General features: G+C 39.1%; 1 protein-coding gene across 3 annotated transcripts in view; it reads right to left on the reverse strand.

Annotated features, from left to right (window-relative positions):
• Positions 1-774: 774 nt before the first annotated feature.
• tbc1d31 (TBC1 domain family, member 31) overlaps positions 775-23,752 on the reverse strand; it is a 42,698-nt gene continuing 19,720 nt past the window's right edge. For all 3 annotated transcript variants that reach the window (XM_072570904.1, XM_072570905.1, XM_072570906.1), the window contains 15 exons: positions 23,509-23,703; positions 21,575-21,654; positions 20,704-20,850; positions 19,682-19,815; positions 19,452-19,585; positions 18,555-18,734; positions 12,778-13,010; positions 12,479-12,631; positions 9,253-9,388; positions 7,999-8,091; positions 7,452-7,592; positions 6,352-6,543; positions 4,620-4,761; positions 3,344-3,469; positions 775-1,139 (listed from right to left, as the gene is read on the reverse strand). In XM_072570904.1, coding sequence (XP_072427005.1) covers positions 988-1,139; positions 3,344-3,469; positions 4,620-4,761; positions 6,352-6,543; positions 7,452-7,592; positions 7,999-8,091; positions 9,253-9,388; positions 12,479-12,631; positions 12,778-13,010; positions 18,555-18,734; positions 19,452-19,585; positions 19,682-19,815; positions 20,704-20,850; positions 21,575-21,654; positions 23,509-23,703 — 2,238 coding nt within the window. In that variant the 3' untranslated portion in view covers positions 775-987. The remainder of the gene's footprint in view (positions 1,140-3,343; positions 3,470-4,619; positions 4,762-6,351; positions 6,544-7,451; positions 7,593-7,998; positions 8,092-9,252; positions 9,389-12,478; positions 12,632-12,777; positions 13,011-18,554; positions 18,735-19,451; positions 19,586-19,681; positions 19,816-20,703; positions 20,851-21,574; positions 21,655-23,508; positions 23,704-23,752) is intronic.

A 23,752-nucleotide genomic window follows, 5' to 3' on the forward strand; every position in this document is an offset into this window, starting at 1 on the left:
TCAACTACACCTGTGCCAGCAAATTTCACATGCTCACCACCTCTATGAATTTCTGGTTTTGGACTTCCCCACAGCTAGAAATGTCTTCTGTATGCCTGACCTCACAAACCCTTGAAGAGGTGGATGCAATCTGTCATTAATGGACATTGTGTGCTAACTTCCCCAGTGATGCAAGTAGATGAATGAGGTTTTCAGTTAAAGAGTGGGTGGAGAAAATGGAACAAGTGGTGAGAGTGTTTTGAGGTTGTGAACAGCAGTCGCTTTATGTCAAAGCAGTTACATTCTCACTTTTTATAATATGATTAAAAGATAATTTGATTACAGTGCATCAAATGCTGGCATCAATCTAGTCTATTGGATAACAAGCAATTTTGAACTTAAGTGGAAGTTCCAATTTAAAAGTCAATTACAAATGCTGACATATTGTGGGTGAGTGGTTCGTGCTGCCCAGTACTGCTGGAACAAGTCATAGCTTTCTTGCATAAGGGGCAAATCCAAAAATGGAGTATTGTTTGCTTGATTTGACATCTCTTTAGACAGGAGGATTCCAACTTTAGAGCCACACCTCAGCTAACAAATAATGTACCTGGGTCTGAGCCTAATCTACTCTTCTAATTCTCACTTTCCCAAGCAATACATCATCCATGCTGATCCATTAACTGCCAATCTTATCTCACTGTAATGCACCAGTGGGACAAAGGGAATAAAGATTAAAGCTCTAATTGTATGGACCTGAGAAACAACTTCTTGTAAAAATAGCAAACTTTAATCATGTCAAAAATTACCTGCTGTTTTATTGCCAACTCTGTACAATAACAACATTTTTTAAGAAAGCACAATATCTCGATATGCACATCTTAATCATTCTGTACATAACTACAATATTAAACCTTGATTCCATAGTATTCTGATCAAAAGAGTAATCAATATAAAATATCGCTAAAAGTTAGGTACTAATATATAATTTGGATTTAACTGAAAGGTTATTTAACAATGATTATATGCTGTTCCATCTGTCAGAGAGTTTGCTGAATATTGCTGACGAGCCCTTGTTGCAAGCTTTTGTCTTAGCTCGCGTATTCCAGTCATTAATTCACGCTCCTTGTTTTCCAGGTCAGTTCTTCCTCTGTCTAAAGACACTAAATAATAAAATATTACAGAAGGGTCAATATTCCAAAATATCATGATTTTCTTTACAGAAATACCTTTGAAAAATTATTAAAATGTACCTAAGTGCTTGTATCTGCAGTGTTTCATTATTTTGCATTTTGCTTGGCCATGGAGGGGAAGGAAACAAACAAAGGCCATTCTCCTGTTCTATTCAAGACTACTAGCCTTTGAGTCATTATCTTCAAATTGCAAAGCATAAAGTTGAACTGCACAAATTAGACATAGAAAGAAAGTACATTCCTTTACTGTATTGTAGAAACAATGAAGACACCAGAAAACACTTTGGCCATAAAGTATTTTGGATTGTCTTCAGGTGGACATTGTATAAATGCAAGTCTTTGTGCTAGGATGTGACACAGATATTATGAAATATAGTTAAGTGCAGCAAATTCAGGGCTGAAAAATAAACAATAACGTATGAAAGAGGTCTCATTTGAGAAAATAAAGCATTTTCAGGAAAAGAAGGACAAATCTTTTATTTCTTAAGGATTCTGCTTGCAGTCAAAATGGAAACTGTCTGGTGAAACATATTAAAAGAGAGAGGCATCTGCCTCATGTTAGCTAGTGGCCTTAAATTCAACCCCAAGAATGAGAATTTCAAAATCCAGGTTTTGCTTGACTGGGAACTTGTGTAGGTCAGTTAACAGAGGTGATGATGTTTGAATGGGACTTGGTGAGAGTTAGGATATGGGCATCAAGAGTTTTGATAAGCTGAACTACTGCAGCATACTCACAAGTCAGAACATGCCAAGCATTCTGTCCAAAAGAATCATACTTATAGGTCTAACCTTTCACACGGTGACTTGAGGCATGAATGTCTATTCAATAAGATCCACACTGCACAATGATGCTCATTTCAAGTTGAAGGAGCAATAGGAATGAGCATTGTGCAATAATTTGAAGTGACAGGATCACTTCTGGTTAAATAATGTTTCCTGATACATTTGTCTTTAGGAAGCATGCATATGGTGGAATTTTAAACTAGATGCAACTTGAATGAGTAAGATTTGGAAAAGAAATAGATTAAAACTTAATTACAAAAAATAATATGTCTTGCTCAAAAATGGGAAGAATATACATGGCAATTACAGGCCAGTTCATCACAGGTGGACAATATTTTTAAAATAATAATAATCAGGGCAACAATCAGCCCTGAAAAAGCACATTTGCAACATTGAACTCCATGGAATAAAATGGCCAGAGGCAGCACAGATAGAAAGCTAAGGAAGAGAAAATGGAGTTGTGGACCTAGGGCTTTTTCAGTGACGTTCTTTAAGGTTCAGTACTAGGACCACTATTGATTTTAATATTAATAACTTGGCAGTCTAGGGTACAATTTTCAAATTTGCAAATGACACAAAGTGTAAGCAAACAATGAAGAAGATAGTGACAGACTTCAAAAGGACAAACAAGCTGGTGAAATAATTGGACATGTGGCAAATGAAAGTCAAGAGAAAAAAGTAGTATGATGTAAATTGTGGAGAGAACAATGAGGAACTAAAGAGAAGAGAGATCACGCTATACGTATGCACATATCTTTGCCTGTATGCCTGTCACCTTCAAAGTATTTGAGAATTTTGGCTTAGTAAACATGGACCGAGACAACGAAAAGCAAGGTGGTCATTCTAAATCTACATGAAATGTTAGTTTGGATCTAGTTTAGGTAGTATGTCAGATTCTGGATTTCACATTTTAGGAAGGCTGTGAAGATTTATGAGAATTGTTTTGGAAATATGGGATCACGATTATGTGAACACATTGGAAAAGCTGGGATTGTTCTCCTTGGAACAGAAAAGACAGAGTGGAGATGTGATAAAAATATTTAAATCACAGTGTTTAGATGGTGTAAATAAAAAGAGACCATTTCTGATGGCTGACGGGTCAATAACCAGAGGGCACAGATTTAAGGTAATTGACAAAAAATATCTACTGGTAACCTGAGGAGAAACATTTTGCACAACAAATGGTTAGGATTAAGTAGAAACAAACTTAGTCAAAAAGGGAACTGAATAAATACTTGAAGAATAAAACTTACAAGAACATAGGGAAAGAGCATAGGAATAGGACTGAGCAGATTGTCTTCAAATGACTCAAATGGACCATGTGGCCTCCTCCTGTGTTGTATTATTCAATGACTCAGTGATTTGAAAAAATGACTAATTTACCAACTCACATTGAACAGAGGAGTTCAAGGACATGTCGTTTAAACAAACACTGCCAGGAATTTGTTCTCCACTGCCTTGGAACAGATCCCTTTTTTGCTTTGTTGGACATCCAGTTCTTATGTCAGAAAGTCTCTCTAGGGAAGGGAAAAAAATAGCAAACTCAAATAGTGTTGGACCAGAGTTCAGTTTAGAAGTGTTATTCCAGTACTTTCTTATGGAATACTTCAGAATCAACTGAAAACAGTAACAGCTGAAATAATTGCATAGAGGCTGGTATTCATGAGAAGCAAGAATGTTACCCAGTAATTACAATGTAAAGTGTTGAAAAACACAATAAAGCAAAAGTTATGTGGATTCTGGAAATCCATAATATGAACACAAAAAACTGAAAAAAAATTAGATCTGGCAGCATCTATGGAGGAAGCAGAGTTACCTTTTCAAGCCAATGACCTTTAAATAGAATCATTCAGAATAAGAAAGCCCCTTTTTGTTTCTCATTAGTTTCTGTAAATTATTTAACCACTCTATTCTTCCACGTCTTGTCCCTGACCACAAGACACACCTGATTCGAGGCATAGTCAGATCTATATTGGCCTCTTCGGGTGTGAATAAGCAGTTCATTAGAATTCCAGAGAACAGGTATGATGAACTGCGTGGCCTCCTTCAGTGTGTTATGATTCAAACTCAGGGAACCTCTCTTCCTTTACATAGTTGTTCTGGCATGGAAGAGTCCAGCAGAACACACAAACTTATTAAATGAAGGTAAAATACACAACAGCATATTACTTTAACATTGGCAATTGTTTTCTCAAAAGACTCATTTTCCAATTGAATTTCTTTAGCTTAATTATGCGACAAAAACAAAAACAAAAACCTTCCTGATTTTCTTTTGGATTCAGGAAGTACACAGGGTTCACAATCAGCTGATCACATTTGCATTTTAGAAGTAATGACTGTCAATCCAATGTGTAATGTTTCTTCAAAGATCTGAGTAATCAACACCCAAATAGTGAATCAGTTTGAGGTAGCTTTGCATAGTGCCTTATACCTTATAATCTTTCTCGATTTTTTAAGTGTTTACTGACTCTTTTGTGAAAATAGCCTATCTGAATTTCTGACACTCGCCTGTTATTCTTTTCAGTCCTGTAAGAAAGGGCTTTACATCAGGCATGCTGCAGACTCACATCTGAACATTAAGCATCCTTGGTGAAGCCAAGGAGCCATCCATGCATTTCCAGCCTTTTGCTGACTGACATCCCATTGAAAAAGGGTTTGGATGTTTACCAGATAAATATTTGCACTGATCTCTATCAGGTTCCATTGCTTGGCTCGTTTCATCTGATAACAGTGAGGGTATAGGAGCATCAGCAGCTGCTTTCTCTTGACATAGTTTTAGTTGAGCGTGTCTTTTGACAACCTCATCCCACTGCACAAAAAAATGAAGAGAAGGGAATGAAATGAAACAGGCCTTAGAGTCATACAGAAATTAAATTGAAATTCCCTCCCTAACCAAACACCCCACTCCCATAAATGATTGACAAATGTTTCCCTGCGATTTCTCTACAATTCAAAGCAACTAACTCTTGGCTTATTATGGAAACTGAATCTGCTTAAAGTGCTGAACTATTCCATACCTGGCTAATTTTGTGCCCATTTATTTCCATATACCAGTGCCTTTTCATGCTCAGAATGTCCCAATGTGCTTAAGGTATTGGATTATTCTCATGATAATCACTTAAAGGTCAACAATGCTATGTTAGTGATGTATCGGTTAGCTAACAATAGCCAATTTCAGGGTTAAACTTTACTCTTTGAAAATAAGAATGGCATGTGCAGTTAATGATTGCTTTAAGGAATACTTCAAAAGCAATTTAAAAACTGTAATAAAGCCTGGTCTCCCATCACATGTCACCCTTTATTTACTTGTGCCCAGGCTGCAGCCAGCCAGCTCATAGTCAATTGCTTGGACTGAGGAGATTCTAAATCCCCAATCTTCCAGATTGGATCAGTTTAATAACCCCAATCAAGGATCTCATAGTCAGTGCACACCCCATTTGTTAGAGAGAAGTTGATCATTTTAACTCTGGGAAAACATGACTTACTAATGCTTTTAGGCAACATTCATAAAACTAACTGCACAACTAGGCCACTCAATTTGTGGTTCTGATATCTCTCCAGTAAATACAGATTTTGAAAGTACATGTACAAGCAAGTTATAAATCACTGGTTTAATCTCAGCCGGAGATTATGGCCAGTACTCTGCATCAAGACTATGAAATTGTGATGATTTGGATTCACTTCCTGAAAGGGTATTGCTCTGGAAGTAGAATGAAAAACAACTTTCTAAAGGAATTGGACTGATATTTGAAGGGGGGACAGGTGTAGGGCTGTGGGAACAAACAGAAGAGTAAGCCTAATTTGACAGCTTTTAGAAATGGCATAGGTATGAGGGTTGGATGGCTTTCTTCTGTCATGCAAATTGAATGATTCTATAAAGTGGCATGCAGTTAACAAATTCTGAAACTGGATATTACTCTGCTGTTATTGTTGCACAAAAAGTTTAAATATCCAATAACTGAGGCCTACATTTGCACACACTAACCCAGGAGTGTTTACTAATTTGTGCTGGGGACCAGTTACTAGTATCAGAATTGGCATATATTCATCACTTAGCTCATTGTAATGTTGTGATCTTTACACATCCATATCACAAAATATACAATAGTTGGAAATTAGACAAAAAAGCAAATATCCATAAAGGATCACTGGAAAAATACATCAGCCCAATCTACAATATAAATACCTAGCATGAACTTAATCAGATAGTGTAAGTTCTTCCTCACATGATCTAACATTCTGAAATGTTCGAAGCCATCAGATAATTAGGTCTGTGATTCCTTTGATGGAAGGCCTTTCTCATTATCAGTTAAAATGAAGGGGTGGAGTTGAATGACACGTATATTAAAGCATTACTGAACAGAAAGCCCATTTCACAAAAATGTTTCACATTATTCACCTTTTTGCCTTCAACTTCCTTCATCGCTTGCAACAATTTGATCTCCCTTTCTCTATTTTCATTTGCAAGCCCTGCTAACTCTGCTTGGCATTTTTCCTGATCCAAATTGTAGACTCTTTGCTTCTCCAGCATCTGTGCTCGCCAGCCCAGATTGGTTGACAGTTGATCACTTTCAGCTGACTCTTCATCATTCTAGTCAGAAATGGAACACATTTACCATTGTAAGGAAGAGTTTACATTCTCTACGATTTCTTAAACTAAGTACCAGTACAAAGTAGAAAAGATCTTCAAAGCATTCACTAGAAGTACAGTTAGTGAAGAAATATTTCACAGGAAAACATGAAGGTCATATTAATTGTAGTTGTTACAGTAGCAATACTAAGGTAGAACATAGTGTTTGTCATAATTTTTGTTTAACTTAAAATTAGTGACAAAACAAAACGCACATATCTACATTAGTTGTACTTCATCTGGTAGATATAATAAACTGAATTGTTAAAAATCTTTCATCCCTGCCCAACATTTCCTCATTAAAAAAAAGTTTAAGACTAATATCAAAGAACACAATTTCTGACAGAAAGTTTTGACTACATTTTGATCGTTTAATTTACTCATGTAGGTAAAGTAGAAGAAGGATGTGGAGGCTGATTACCAGCAGAGTAGACCGCAATCCCAGCTATACCTGCAAGGTTGTAATCACCTTTTGAGACCTTGGTAGGGTAAGTCAACCCTACAAAGTGACAGGGTTTTACAGGCTCTGACAATCCGTGAGATTGCTGGCTCTGGAAAGATTTTATAGTTGCAAGTTAAGCTGATTATTGTGTGTTCATTTATGTAATTACATAGCATTTAAATGGCAATTATCTTAGGTAAATATTGTGATTTGCCACAAAGTACATTTCTGCCCATCAGTCATGTCAGATATTTATTGTGTGCAGACTCCATTGCAGACCTTATCAAAAGATAATGTGGTTCCATCATGTGCGACTTTTGATCTTGAAAACTGTGCGCCAGTTTACAGCATGTGCTGTGAGGTTGATTAATAGGATTGGGAGACCGCCTGAACAGTAATATCAAAACATCAAATGCACACACTGTACCTTACAATCCAGAACATCAGTACATTGGTCCATTTCCAGCAACCTCTTAAACTTCTGTTCTTCAACATCTGCCTTAATCCAATTCGTGTTCAAGTGTCCTTTCACATCTCGCGTCACAGCCTCCTGCTCCTTGGCAAGTTGCTGCAATTATATTTTCATGACAGTGGCATAGTTATTATTTTAAAAATAATCTGTAAAGAGCTAACTGACCTGTGGATGTATAGACACCATAATAACATGCAGAACATAAATAATATTTTGAAAAATTGAGCGATGATTGCTCGACCTTATTTTTGTTTTAAAGAGAGTTGCCTCAAGGACAAACAAAGTCTACAGTACAAAGACTGAATTATCTCACAAGTCTGTAATTAAACTTATCCAAGTTCGGAGTTGAGGAAATTTTTAAATATATATTGGTGCAATTTGAGCCAACTAGGTTAACTTAAAGCCTTTTTATGCAAAATCCCTCATACAGGATGAATATTTACAATTGATATGTTCATATTTTTAGGAGGAATGGATTGTAGTAGATATGAATACTGCATACTTGCTCAAGTATTTTTTTCTGTATCTCTAGTTCCATGTTTCTGACCTCAACGTCCTGAATCAAAGCAGCAGTTTCCTTGCTTCGGAGAGTGACCTTAAATCGAAAGAGACTTTTTTTTAACTTCAATAAAGCAATTGATCATCAGCACAGCACTGAAGCAGCATTAAGTTTGGTGGGAAGGAGAGGAAAAGATCAAGCTTGAGATTCCCCATATGATGAGTTTCTGACCTCAGTCATGTCATGGCAATTGTCCTCCATAGTGAGAAGAGGAAAACATGAGTAGAATACAGATTGCTGTTACTTACTGCTGGAAGCAGGTTAATAAATCTTAACCTTAAGTGGACTTGATAACTGGTATGGGTTGAAAATGATAGAAGATGTTTGACTGAAGAAAATTTGTTATGTATTTTACAGGAGATATTGCAATAAAACATTGCTGTTTGTGGAAAATCACTGTTTAATATTATATTTAGATGGGAAAATGACAAATAAAGACAACTGCTTGTATTCATAAAATACTTTTCATGTAATAAAGCATCTGAAAATACTTCACAGGAATGTTATATTTTTTAAAATGAGCTACCTAAGGGTATATTAGAACAAGCAACCAAAAGCTTGTGCAAGGTGGTACATTTTAAGGAACATTTTAAAGGAGGAAAGTGAGGTAGACAGACAATGAAGTTTATAAGAGCTAAGGGTCTTAGCAACTGTAGGCAGTGTCATCAATATTATTGCAATAAAAATCAGGGATGATCAGTAAGTCAGAATTAGAAGAATACATATTTTGGAGGGTTGTGGAATGGTGAAGGTTACAGATAGTAAGGATTAACGCCATAGATAAATTTGAAAACAAGAATGAAAATTGAACATATTTGTAACTGTAAATATCTGTAACTGTATTTGTAGCTGGAATCTTGTAGTAAAATCAGGATAAGTTGATCCATTGGGTTCAAATTTTGATCAGCCAAGTCAACTAATCTTTACACGTAATCAGGTCCAGAGAACCTGCAACAAAAAAATAGCAACAGCTGCTCTTGGGTTGCTCATAACCTTATTCATAGCTGGTCACAGAATGGCAAAACCTAGTAACCTCTTCAGGAATGTGTGGAAAGGAGTCCAAAAATGGAGTGAATAGCGTAATGTTGGAAATCAAAACTTTACAGATAAACCAGAAAAATATACGGAAGGTCAAATTTCTCACACAAGTTAAGAAACTGATAAGAATTTTATAAAGTAATGTTTAATCTCACAGACCTTCCTGTCTATTTCATCATCAAGTCTCCTTAATTCAGATTTCTGTTGGTCTTGCTGATGTTTCAGGAAACGCCTTTGTGCTGCATCCAAGATTTGAAGTTCTTTTATCTTCAGTTCACGTTTCACAGCAGCAAGTCTTTATGGAAAGGAATGTAATATTTAATGAAGAAATGTTGGCGGGGTTTCGGCACTTTGCAATAGGTTAATATTCAGAATTGCATTCAAAGTGTACACATAGGTTACTTGCCATTCATTACTAATTCATCAATTTAGTTTCACCAAGGAACAAATGTAAGAGCTTAACCTCATTCTTATTGAAATGAATAGAGATATTAGTAACATCAAGAGTCCATTTTGCTGATTCAATTAACAGCTCCAGATCAGTGGGCAGCATTCCCATTTCCAAGCAGGAGTAGTGTGGGTTCTTACACAATTCTAGAAACTTAAGTTCAAATAATAGACAGTGCAATACTGAAAGAGTGCTGCACTAGCAGAGGTGTTGCCTTTCAGATGAGACGTTAAACCTTTCTACCCTCTCAGGTACATATAAAAGCTCCTATTCTACTATTTATGAAAGAAGTTACATGACACAAGATTACAGTCCAACAGTTTATTTAAAATTATAAGCTTTTGGAGTACTGCTCTCTTGTCAGGCGAAATCCAAAAGCTTGTAATTTTTAAATAAGTCTGTTGGATTATAACTCGGTGTCGTGTGACTTCTGACTTTTATCTATCCCAGTCCAACACTGGCAACCCCACATGAAGACTATTCAAAGAAGGGGAGTGCTCCCTGGTATCCTATTCTACATTTAACTCCTAGTGATATTTTTATTTGATTATTATTATCAGTTGTGAGGCTTTGCTGTGGAATACATTGGCTAACACATTTCCTACATTACACCCCGAAGGTACTTAATTGGCTGTAAACATATTGGGAACTTATTAAATTGTGAAAGGCTGATGTTCCTTCTTTTAACATTTTTTAAAAAGGTTCATTTAACAGAATGTAAGAAATCAAATTATCACAGATTTGCTTAGTTCATTAATTTAACTATGTTATGATATGAAAGTCGGAGGAGTTGTAGACAGTGAGGAAGGATATGGCAGGTTACAGCGGGATATAGAGAAGCTGCAGAGCTGGGCAGAAAGGTGGCAAATGGAGTTCAATGTAGCTAAGTGTGAAGTGATTCACTTTGGTAAGAGTAATAAAAAGATGGATTACTGGGCTAATGGTAGACTACTTGGTAGTGTGGAAGAGCAGAGGGATCTTGGTGTCCATGTACACAGATCTCTGAAAGTTGCCACCCAGGTAAATAGTGCAGTGAAGAAGGCATATGGCGTACTGGCTTTTATTGGTAGAGGAATTGAGTTCCGGAGTCCTGAGGTTATGCTGCAGTTGTATAAGACTCTGGTGCGGCCGCATCTGGAATATTGTGTGCAGTTTTGGTCGCCATACTATAGGAAGGATGTGGAGGCACTGGAACGGGTGCAGAGGAAGTTTACCAGGATGTTGCCTGGTATGGTAGGAAAATCCTATGAGGAAAGGCTGAGGCACTTGGGGTTGTTTTCATTGGAGAAAAGAAGGTTTAGGGGTGATTTGATAGAGGTGTACAAGATGATTAGGGGGTTAGATCGGGTTGACAGTGAGAACCTTTTTCCACGTATGGAGTCAGCTATTACAAGGGGGCATAGCTTTAAATTAAGGGGGGGTAGATATAGGACTGATGTTAGGGGTAGGTTCTTCACTCAGCGAGTCGTAAGTTCATGGAATGCCCTGCCAGTAGCAGTAGTGGACTCTCCCTCTTTATGGGTATTTAAGCAGGCATTGGATAGGTATATGGAGGATAGTGGGTTAGTGTAGGTTAGGTGGGCTTTGATCGGCGCAACATCGAGGGCTGAAGGGCTTGTACTGCGCTGTATTCTTCTATGTTCTATGAAATAAGGCACCAACATCTGAGGAAAGAACATTTCATCACTGAATTGATGCGACTGCATGAAATTTAAAAGCGTTTCTTCAAATGCTGCTCAACTTGGCAGCAAATGTTTTTCATGGGCTCATATGTCTGGACTTTGGTTAATGTCCATGAACGTCTGATTTGAAGCCCCTCAACGAAAGCTGGGACTCCAGAAGAAACCCAGAAAAGTAACAGCAACTATTAAAAAAAAGTAACCAACACCAATGTTGGGAAAGAAAAACAACAAAGAACTCTGAAGGAAAATATAACTTGGGAAAAACTAATTTGCAAATACTGCGCAGTAATCCAGATAAATTACAAAATCTGTCCAATGGTCCTATGTGCATTGCCATAAGTAATGCTCAGGTCAGTGTTATGGTCAATACACCACGGTCAAATTGTTTCAAACACTCAAATTCTAGGGTCTCAAGTAAAGATTGCCCATTTGGACAACAATAGGTTGCTGCTGCACCAGTAAGACCATAAGCCAGCATAAGTCATTGCCTCAGAGATGGAAAGAGGAGAAGGATGTTAAGAAATATATCTTCATTGCACATAAGAATGACAGCAGCTCAATTGCTGCTGATGTTTTTTCTTGGTATGTTCAAATCACATGAACATAAGAAGCATCAAAGAGAAGTTATCTAGAGACTAAAAAAAAAATCAGATCAGCCTGTACAAGTTTGATTGCAGCACACTTACAGCCAGCCATTTCAGTAAGGAACCTAGTAATCTTTGTGATTGTGTCTTACTAACAACAATGTGCAAACTTAATTAAAATATAGTTACAGGTGGGAGACATTCTAAACATTATGTTATGCTCTCAAACACACCCTGGATAGATATGTGGTAGGACTGAACAGAAGGCAAACTTGGGTTAGGTTTTCTTACATTTACTATTCTATATAACAGTATTATTGCCCAGATGTGAGAGCAACACCTTTAAAATAGCTAGAGACTCCAGTATTAAATGTGACTCTCTAGTATTAACATTCTCCAACTTATTCTCTTTACAGTCAGCAACCAATCAGCCAGCCAGTCAACTATGTATGTAATGCAAGACAAGTAAGCATATAACCCAGACTATAAATCTAAAATGCCACATTAATGGACATAGTTGTGAATAAACACCATGATATCTATCTCAGAATACAAGTTAGTGCATTATCTGTAGTGTGCACCACATATAGAAAGTCACTTCAAATCATATAACATGGCTGTATTTGCAAGGGCTTGGGCTATTCTAAATTGAACAGACTGGTGCAGATTACCTCACTCTCTGCTCTACAAGTTTCTGTTCCTCTTCATGGAGAATCTTTCTCCTCTGCTCCTCAGCTTCCTGGAGTAGCTGCTGTTGTCGGTACCAGGCTGCATTCTCAGCCTGCCTCTTCACACTTTCAGCTTGAAGTCCATGTGCCAACTGCCTGAGCAGACCACAGAGCAAAAATAAATTAATCTGATAAAAATGTGCAATGGAACTGTATGAATTTGTATATGCACCTGTAGTTAAGCTACATAAAAGAATTGATAAGAAAACACAACTCATCTCTTAACCTTCACTTTCTTTTACCTTTCTTTTAAATATTCCAATTCCTCATGCCAGATCCTCTCTCGCTCTTTAGTCTGATAATCAATAACAAACTTTGGATATTTGTTAAATATCGGATATTGCCCTCTAGTCAATGGTACAAAGTCATCCAACAGGCGTTTAGGGTGGATATCCTCGGGTGTGGTATCCATGAGGTGGTAGGCTTCTTTGATTACAGCACTTAGGTCCAGGTTGTTACGGTGATGGAAGAAATGCTAAATCACATAAAAGATTGTTTTAGTTTCCAGATAATATAGAACACTTGCATCAATTTCTCTCTCCATTCCTCACTTCCATACATATATACAATCATTTTAAACAGAATTAGTAGTGCATCAGCAGAAGAAAAAGCAATACTTTATAAAATCATGACAGGGCTTTAGGATCATAAATATTGAGATACAGATCGCTTCCTTTCTGCTTTTGATACAGATTACAGACTTCAACAAAGTTGAAACAGTTTCATGTCCCATTATGATTTCTCTTTCAATTTCCCCTCTCAGAATAGCTCTGGGTATGCACTCTTGGTATCAAATAGATAATTGCTGGTTCTGTTTTGTACCTACACAGGACTTATTGTCAACTGCTGCTATTTCTGGATTCCATTGGCAATGCTAAAATGAAATATGAATTGTGTGTGCATAATGATAAACTAGATTCATTTCTGGGTGAGGGGACTGCATTCCAACACTGGCACCTCCACTTTATGAGAAGAGATCAAGTATAAAACGCTCCGGAATTTAGAAGACGCAGAGACAATGAGCCTTCTAGATTTTGGGCGGTGTATTTAGCACTTTAAGTGCATGGCTTTTTTCTTGCACAGCAACTTAAAAAGAGTCATTTTGTTCTTGGTTTATGCAGGATTAAGTTGCTGCTCAGCTTGGGTGGAACACTAATAAGAAGTAGTCTGTTTTCAATTACAAAAAGGTTTGAAATGGTGTTGTTGAGAGGCTGATCCCTGGGCTGGAGAGTATATAACTGGAGGGCAGGAGCAGGGGTTAGCCATTTAGGCTGATGTGGAGAAATTTCTTCCCTGCTCTTACTTTTATTTTGATGTTCATATTTAATATGAAGGAATGCTGCAGAACTACTTAACATACTCTTAAGATCTCAAGTCATCCGTCTCCTTCCAGATCAATAGTTTCTCTCATCGAGAAGGACAAGGACAGAAGAACTACAGGAATACTTTCATATTTCCCTCCAAGCCATCCTGACTTTGAAGTATATCAGTATTTCTTCACGATCACTTGGTTAAAATACTGGGACTTCCTTCGTAACAGCACTGTGGGTGTACTTAACCATCATGGAGTGCAGCATTTCATCATCTATTCAAAGGCATTAGGGATGTGCAATAAATGCAGCTGAATGACAACAGAGAAGTTTTCTCACTATCTTGGTCAATATTTATCCCTCAAGCAAAATGACAAAAAAATTATCTGTTTGTTATCACATTGCTGTTTCTGGGAACTATCTATGCACACATTAGTTGCTGTGTTTCTTACATTAAAACAGTGACTACACTTCAAAGAAAAACTACATCATCAAATTCACAAGTGCAATGAGACATCCTGTTTTTCTGAAAGGTGCTAAATAAATTGAAGATTTGCTTTGTTCATTATTTTCACATCTGCAGCTGTCACACTTGACAACTTAATTTAATACACGACGTGACATCGAACAATTCTTCCGTTGCCTCTGCCTCCGAGCTTACTTTCACAATCAGGACTCCCGCCCACCTTCCGAGGACCCCTTCGCCCACCTCCAACACACTGCATCCACCTGGACACCCCGCGCTGGCCTATTACCTGCCCTCGACCTCTTCATTTCCAACTGCCGCCGGGACATTAACCGCCTCAACCTGTCGTCCCCCCTCCCCCATTCCAACCTCTCACCCTCACAACGCGCAGCCCTCCAATCCCTCTGCTCCAATCCCAACCTCACCATCAAGCCAGCGGATAAAGGGGGCGCAGTGGTAGTCTGGCGCACTGACCTCTACACCGCTGAAGCCAAACGCCAACTCGAGGACACCTCTTCCTACTGCTCCCTCGACCATGACCCCACCCCCCATCACCAAACCATCATCTCCCAGACCATACAGAACCTCATCACCTCAGGAGATCTCCCACCCACAGCTTCCAACCTCATAGTCCGGGAACCCCGCACTGCCCGGTTCTACCTCCTTCCCAAGATCCACAAGCCTGACCACCCTGGCCGACCCATTGTCTCAGCATGCTCCTGCCCCACTGAACTCATCTCTACCTACCTTGACACTGTCCTATCCCCCCTAGTCCAGGAACTCACCACATACGTTCGAGACACCACCCACGCCCTCCACCACCTCCAAGACTTCCATTTCCCTGGCCCCCAACGCCTTATCTTCACCATGGATATCCAATCCCTCTACACCCCCATTCACCATGACCAGGGCCTCCAAGCCCTCCGTTCTTTCCTCTCCAGACGACCCCAACAGTACCCTTCCACTGACACTCTCATTCGTTTGGCCGAACTGGTCCTCACCCTTAACAATTTCTCCTTTGAATCCTCCCACTTCCTCCAGACCAAAGGCGTAGCCATGGGCACACGTATGGGCCCCAGCTATGCCTGTCTCTTTGTTGGCTATGTAGAATAGTTGATCTTCCGTAATTACACCGGCACCACTCCCCACCTCTTCCTCCGCTACACTGATGACTGCGTTGGCGCCACCTCGTGCTCCCGCGAGGAGGTTGAGCAATTCATCAACTTCACCAACACATTCCACCCTGACCTTAAATTTACCTGGACTATCTCCGACACCTCGCTCCCCTTCCTGGACTTCTCCATCTCCATTAGTGACGACCGACTTGACACTGACATGTTTTACAAACCCACCGACTCCCATAGCTACCTGGATTACATCTCTTCCCACCCTATCTCTTGCAAAAATGCCATCCCGTATTCCCAATTTCTCCGCCTCTGCCGTATCTGCTCCCAGGAGGACCAGTTCCACCACAGGATACACCAGATGGCCTCCTTCTTTAGAGACCGCAATTTCCCTTCCCACGTGGTTAAAGATGCCCTCCAACGCATCTCGTCCACATCCCGCACCTCCGCCCTCAGACCCCACCCCTCCAACCGTAACAAGGACAGAACGCCCCTGGTGCTCACCTTCCACCCTACAAACCTTCGCATCAACCAAATCATCCACCGACATTTCCGCCACCTCCAAAAAGACCCCACCACCAAGGATATATTTCCCTCCCCACCCCTTTCCACCTTCTGCAAAGACCGTTCCCTCCGTGACTACCTGGTCAGGTCCACACTCCCCTACGACCCACCCTCCCATTCTGGCACTTTCCCCTGCCACCGCAGGAACTGTAAAACCTGTGCCCACACCTCCTCCCTCACCTCTATCCAAGGCCCTAAAGGAGCCTTCCACATCCATCAAAGTTTCACCTGCACATCCACCAATATCATTTATTGTATCCGTTGCTCCCGATGTGGTCTCCTCTACATTGGGGAGACTGGGCACCTCCTAGCAGAGCGCTTTAGGGAACATCTCCGAGACACCCGCACCAATCAACCAAACCGCCCCGTGGCCCAACATTTCAACTCCCCCTCCCACTCTGCCGAGGACATGGAGGTCCTGGGCCTCCTTCACTGCCGCTCCCTCACCACCAGACGCCTGGAGGAAGAACGCCTCATCTTCCGCCTTGGAACACTTCAACCCCAGGGCATCAATGTGGACTTCAACAGCTTCCTCATTTCCCCTTCCCCCACCTCATCCTAGTTTCAAACTTCCAGCTCAGTTACTGTCTCCTTGACTTGTCCTACCTGCCTATCTTCTTTTCCACCTATCCACTCCACCCTCTCCTCCTTGACCTATCACCTTCATCTCCTCCCCCACTCACCCATTGTACTCTATGCTACTCTCTCCCCACCCCCACCCTCCTCTAGCTTATCTCTCCATGCTTCAGGCTCACTGCCTTTATTCCTGATTAAAGGCTTTTGCCCGAAACGTCGATTTCGCTGCTCGTTGGATGCTGCCTGAACTGCTGTGCTCTTCCAGCACCACTAATCCAGAACTTGGACTCTTGGGCTATTAAGATCTTGGACAGATCATTTCTCCCTTTAAGTTTCTGATCCTGTGTGCTGCAAGACAGGTGTCTCCCCAGATAATGAGAGAAAAATTTGAGCATTGCTACTTGGTATTTGGGCAAGAATTATATTGACAGTGAATTTAGACTTTTTTCAAATGCCTATAATGTAGAAACAGGCCCTTCGGGCCAACAAGTCCACACCAACCTTCCGAAGAGTAACCCACCCAGATCCATTCCCCTACACTTACCCCTAACTAATGCACCTAACCTACACATCCCTGAACACTATGGACAATGTAGCATGCCAATTCATCTAACCTGCACATCCTTGGACTGTCCAAGGAAACCGGAGCACCTGGAGGAAACCCACGCAGGGGGAAATGTGCAAACTCCACACAGACAGTTGCCCGAGGCTGGATTCGAACCTGGGTCGCTAGCGCTGTGAGGCAGCAGTGCTAACCACTGAGCCACCATGCCGCCCCATGAGGTCTGGGACAAAGCTACCTAGTTAGTGATAGTCACATTTCATGAATTTTTGAAGACTATTTCTCCCCACAGAAAGGATGCAGCAAAAGATAGTTAGGATTTTAAAGTACAGTGCATTCACACAAGTTTAAATAAACCTAATGCAAGATCATCCAGATGCGTGTGAAATGTTGTTCTATCACAATTGTAAATAATCATAATTCATCAGCATTTTTAGCATTCAACAAACAATTTGCGTATACTGAGAGTTCGTGAATCTTTGCTCTGTTTCTAGCTGTGAACATAGAGTTGAAGGGAAATGTTTTGATTTAACAGCAGATAGGAAATGGGAGATTTCAGGTTCGATTTAGACACACCTTCCACAACATGCCCTAGTTTCTTCTGTACTGACAGAAGCATAAAAATAGGACAGAGTTCAAATGGACATACTGTTGAAATAGAAATACTAATTTTGTTGAGTGGGTTAGATAAAATTACTCCCAAAGACTTTTTTTTGAGACTGAAAGCACCGATTCAGATATGCCTACCAAGGACTGCATGAATGTTAAATTGAAACAGGAAGTTAGGTCAAGCAACAAAACTCAATATTGTCATAAACGATCAGAAAAGCCAAGTTGCGCAGATTGAAACAAGCAAAAGCAAGGTTGGCATGTGCTGTTAAGTAGCACAGCTCAACACATAATAGCTTGCTCTGCTTCAGACGGACAGAAGGTATACATGTGCAAAGGAAAGAAATACCTGGTCAAGACCACAAAGCACTGCTAACCTTACAATACAATACTCGTCAGTGTGATATCTAAACCATGTCTCCAAAAGTGAGAAATGAAATGAGTTACAAGGGTGAATACTACCACTGAACCAGGGAAGGTATCACCAGCAGGGCTTAAACATGCAACAGGAAAGCAAGAGAAGAGACAATGGGAAGGAAGAAGACTATGAGGGATAAAAAAATAGAGAGAAAATGAGAAAGAGAGATAGAACGAGAGAATGAAACAAAAAAAGGAAGAAAATATAGGTGTCTTCTCTTAAAGGGTAACATTTTGGTAACAAAATAAAGACATACACTGTAAGAAAAATAATTTTCTTCATTAAATTCTCTGTTTTATAAAAAGAAAAAACACAAATGAGGCTCATATTTATCCCCATAAAATATGTAATCCTCCACAATTAATAATAATAAAAATTAAACTTTTTTACCTCAAGGTCTTCTTTAATATTGCATTGGAGCAAAGGAGTTCGTGAACAAATTAAATAGGCTGCTACTGCCACCAGGAGGTAGGATGGGTGATTGGAGAACACATTATCAAATAGTTGAAGCCATTCCTCTCTCGTTAGCACTTCTGAGAAGAGTGTTTCCATTAGAGGCCAGGCATATAACTGTGGACAGAAACAAAATTATTGAATAGTAAAATAAAAGATCAGAAATGAATCGTCATTAGCATTAATTAAAATACTAAAGTTCTGAAATTTGTGATATAAGTGCAAGGCAGAATTAAACACCCCGAATTTGTTCTTTTGGGACCAAGGCAGATTTCAGAATTTCTGGACCTCCCTCCGTGACAATTAGCATACTGCATTACAAGCTACACCACATGCATCGAGCTTGGAGATTAAAATGAAAAGAACACTTCTGGGACAATAAACAGAAAGCTGGGTCATTGAATTTACTACTGGGTCTTTTTGTGAATTAGAACAACAAGTTTTCATCTTTGTAACCTGAGTTTCAATCTAGAGTTATAAAATAAAAGCTTCCTCCCATGTAAGGACATAGTGAAATTAATTTGGAGGGAATCAACATAGATAATGCAATCTCACAGCAAAAAAAATCTTCTGCATTTAACAGTAAATTGTTGCCCCATTCTTGAGGCCATAGGAACAGCTGATATAGGAATATCACATTGGTATTTTCTGGGGTTGGGGATTAATGGAATTTGGTAAAGGAGCCTTATTCTTTGGTCAATTATGCTGTGTGTGATTTAGGAATGCCCTGCAACCCATCAATTTCTGTATGGTTAACATTAAGAGTCACACTGAAAACACAAAGATAACAAATACAAATTTGGTAATATAAGATAATGGAGATTAGTTTGCTACCTGTGTGGTTATGTTGTATTTCACCAAGTGATGCAGAAGTTCTTTATCATGATGAGCAAGAATATTCTCAATTATACTGAGGACATTTATTGGGGGATTTGGAAAGTACTCAAACCAGTGTTGACACCAATTTGCTAGAAAATAAATAAAGTTGAAAAATTAAGCCATTTATCCTCAACAGTAAAACACTTATTTTTCACAAATCAAGACTCTGTTCAACTCTTTCTTACTTATAATGGTAGCAACAACTTCAAATCCAATTAACTGGTTGTTTTGAAAAAGTTTGACAAACGGAAATGCTAGTAGTGGAAGGTATGAGACCTCAGCGAAGATGGCTGACCAGTGAGCCATGGCTGACAGAACCCTGAAAAAATAAGGGACACAATACATTACTAAAATAAGATTTCACTTTATTTTCTGTTCATTCCATCTCTGTTTTTAGAGTGTCACAAATGAGGAGCAGGAGAATCGATGTTACGGGCATAAGCCCTTCATCAGGAATCGTCTATTCTCCTGGTCCTCGGATGCTGCCTGACCAACTGTCCTTTCCCAGCACCACACTCTCGACTCTGATCTTCAGTATCAGCAGTCCTCACTTTCTCCTATATTGTGACCAATCCCACATTCAAGCTTGCAAATGAGAAATGGCAATGTTACCATCAACAGGACTGTCTGTGACAGGAACATTTTTTGAGGGAAATATCAAATGGTTTATATTCTTGCATTGATTGCTTCATTATACAGACTCAATTTGAAATCTGTCTTAAGGACTGGTGATTCAACCAGTGATACTAGTGTGATGCAAAGGAAAGTGTTTGAATCTCAGGGGAAAATGGTTAGATTGTAACTTGTTGGAGATTGTCATTGCCTGGGACTTACGTGGTAGGAATGTTACTTACAACATCAGTCCAAGCCTGGATATTGTCCAGATTCTGCATATGGACACAGACTGCTTCAGAATCTGAGGAGTCGTGAATGGTCTTGTACAAATTGTTAGTTCACTCTGAGGACACATTTAGTGCTTGGTTATTATACCAAATCCTTGATACCAAACTTTCCCAGAATTGTCAAGGCTGCAATTTTTAACTCCAAATTCAAAACAGCTAACTTAAGTCTGATAACAGCTACATAACCAAACCATGGATATGAAAAAGCATGCTGCTAGGAAATGCTCAGGTCAGCAAGTCAAGTACATAGTCACATCAAAACCTTACCCAAGTATCTTAGTAACTAGTTAAAGTTTGAAACACACCTTTGAAGAATTCTTAGAAGTTTTTGACTTTTAATAGGGTATCTTTCTTGAATTCCCATGTATGCAGCATGTATCCCTTTATCAGTGAGGCTACTGAAAGCTGCATGGTTCTCAGGCAATTGCAATAAAGACCGCCAAATAAACATCCTATAATCCAAAGTCAAAGATGGAAAAGGAGTAGTTATTATTTTATACAAAAGATAGAATTTACAGCATCACATCGGACCAATTACCCCAAATGGTCCATGCCAAAGTGTATGCTCTTCACAAGCCTGTTCCTAGTCATTCTCTTTATCTGATTAAAGATGTTTCTCTTGAATTCTGGGTTAGATTTATTAGTGGATCAGTGGATTATTGTTACAGCTGTATTTTCAGGGGCAAACATTGATATAAAATTCAGCATATGAATTTGCAAATATATAAAGTACATTTATATTTTGGTTGACTTCAATGCTGAAGTGATGACAACTGGCTTGAGTTGCCTGGATTAGGGAGGTGTATAATCAAGCAGCATTCTCACTTTGGATAACCGGCTCCCAACTCCCAGTGGTAAGCGTACATGTGCAGATATTGCTCAAGGACCAATTTAGATATGGCTACACGTTGCCTCTGAACAAAATGACCTGCAAGCACTCATTCCATTCACGATCATTTTAAAGCAATTCAATGTTTCATCAAGCCCTGAACAAACTGAATACGGAAGTGCCTGAAGGGTGAAGGTTGAGGACTTACGAGAGAAGTAACTAACAACAAGAGCATTACATCAAACTGTTTGGATTCCTCTTTAATACAATCTAATTATTAGATAGATGTTTAAAATCGATTTAGTTACTCAGAGTTGTAGGTATTTTCAAAAGTTTCAATGACGTACCTGTACTTCTCTGGATATTCTCCAAATTCTTTCAGCAAGGCCTGTAGCCGTTTTTTATTTAGACCAGCTGGAAGTACATTCTAAAATATTATGAAGAGAACAATAAATCACCAACTATTTCTCTTCTTCAAACTAGGTAATATGTTACATCACTAAGTTAGAATATTTCAGCATTTGGTGTTAACTATTCATGATGCAATGTCAAGGTTTTAAAAAATTGAGGTGGAAAATGCTAATGCATTTTAGCTGTTGTAAAATCAGAATAAGAAAACAGTCAGTTCTGATGAAACACAATAGTTCCATCTCATGTGATCTCGCACTATAAGAAAATCCCGCAATAGTCGCATTATTTAAACTAATGGGACCGGAATCAAGTTATAACCAACACAGGTAATGAAAATTTGCATTCTACAAATAACATCTAAATTCTTCAATTGCGTTAAAGCCAATTTGCATCGGAGAAACACATGTTATAGCAGAACCAACTGTACATGGAATGTCTGAAAGTTTTAGCAGGCATATGTATGCATGACGATGAATTGCTTAAACCAGACAAGTCCTGGATTAAACCCCTACTATGTGTCTAATTATCTGACCTCAGCTGGGCTTTGATTGTATACTTACAAATGATATCTAATTTGTTTTTAATTCATTCACAGGATGAGGGCGTCAGCAGCATTTATTGTCCATCCTTAATTGCCCAGAGGGTAGTTAAGAGTTAACTACATTGCTGTGGGTCTGGAGTCATATGGAGGCCAGACCAGGTAAGGTTTGGAGTTTCCTTCTCTGAAGGACATTAGTGAACCAGATGTTTTTTTCTGACAATCAACAATGGATTCATGATCATCATTAGATTCTTAATTCCAGATATTTATTGAATTCAAATTCCACCATTTTCAGTGGCGGGATTCAAACCCAGGACCTCAGAACGTTATCTGGGTCTCTGGATTAATTGTCCAGTGATAATATCACTCGGCCACTGCCTCCCCAGTAATAATCAATCTTAGCATCTTACATGGTGAAAGGGAAAAAAGCAGTTGTCGTTCATTGGCATTGTTCATTACTGCAGGCCATCCTAAAGTGTGTTCTAGCCAATGATGTACTTAAATATAGTCCCTGCTGCCATGTAGAAAACACACCAGGCAATTCACACACAGCAAGATTCCACAAAGAGCAATGTAATACAGACGTTGGGTTGAGGAATAAATATTGGTTAGGACACTGGGAAGAACATCCCAGCTCTTCTTCAAAATAATGCTGTGAGATCTTTTCCCTCCAACAGAGAGGGCAACTGGATTCCAGATTTCACATCTATTCCAAATGATTTCACCTCCAACAGTGCAGCAGACCCTTACTGCATTAAGCATTGGCCTGGATTACATGCTTAAGTCCCTAGAGTATGACTTAAATATGTAACCATCAGATTCAAAAGTCATAGTGGAACCCACAGAGCCACAGTTGCTGTTCGGTTTACACGAAGATGCCTAATCTCTGTTGTAAAGATGAGAAGCAATGATTGGCTTCAGTACATTGGACTTGGGCAAGCCAGATGAACAGAGAACATTTGCCACCTAGTGATGCCACCTGTAAATGCATTTAAATGATTACTGGGAGAGACAGTTTGTAACTTTCACTGTCAGAATCTCTGTGAAGAATAACCATTCTCAGCAACACAGAATACTCAGCATCAGGATGTCATATTTTTAAAAGAGTCAGTGTCAAGATGTAAAAATGACAATAAATAAAATTAAATTCTTCACCTTTAGAACAGTAAACCTTTCCTAGAAATGTCAACACTCTAGACTTTAAAACAATTTACTTTAGTTATGGATTAATTTGTCCAAAATCAACGATCAGGGTGCAGTGCTTTAAAAACAATCTTTTGTAAAAAAGAATGGACTTGTTTCAAAACTCCCATGACTCTGCTTTCCAACCTCTTTGTCATCTGTAATTTTGTCAGATGGTTTTAACACCCTGGTTTGGATTTTCTTTCCAGTTGATTTTCCTCTCAAAGGTCTTCCAACTTTTCCAGATGTCACTCTTAGTTTCAAACCAGAAACATGATTCTGGTTTTGAGAATCCTTGGTCTTCTCACTATCTGCCACTACTTTAACCAGTGGAGGAGGAGGCTGGAAGAAACAAAGAAAATTGATGTGAGACAGTAAAGCTTCCTTCACT

This window comes from Chiloscyllium punctatum, chromosome 5 (genome assembly GCF_047496795.1).
Source record: "Chiloscyllium punctatum isolate Juve2018m chromosome 5, sChiPun1.3, whole genome shotgun sequence".
Taxonomy (NCBI): Eukaryota; Metazoa; Chordata; class Chondrichthyes; order Orectolobiformes; family Hemiscylliidae; genus Chiloscyllium; species Chiloscyllium punctatum.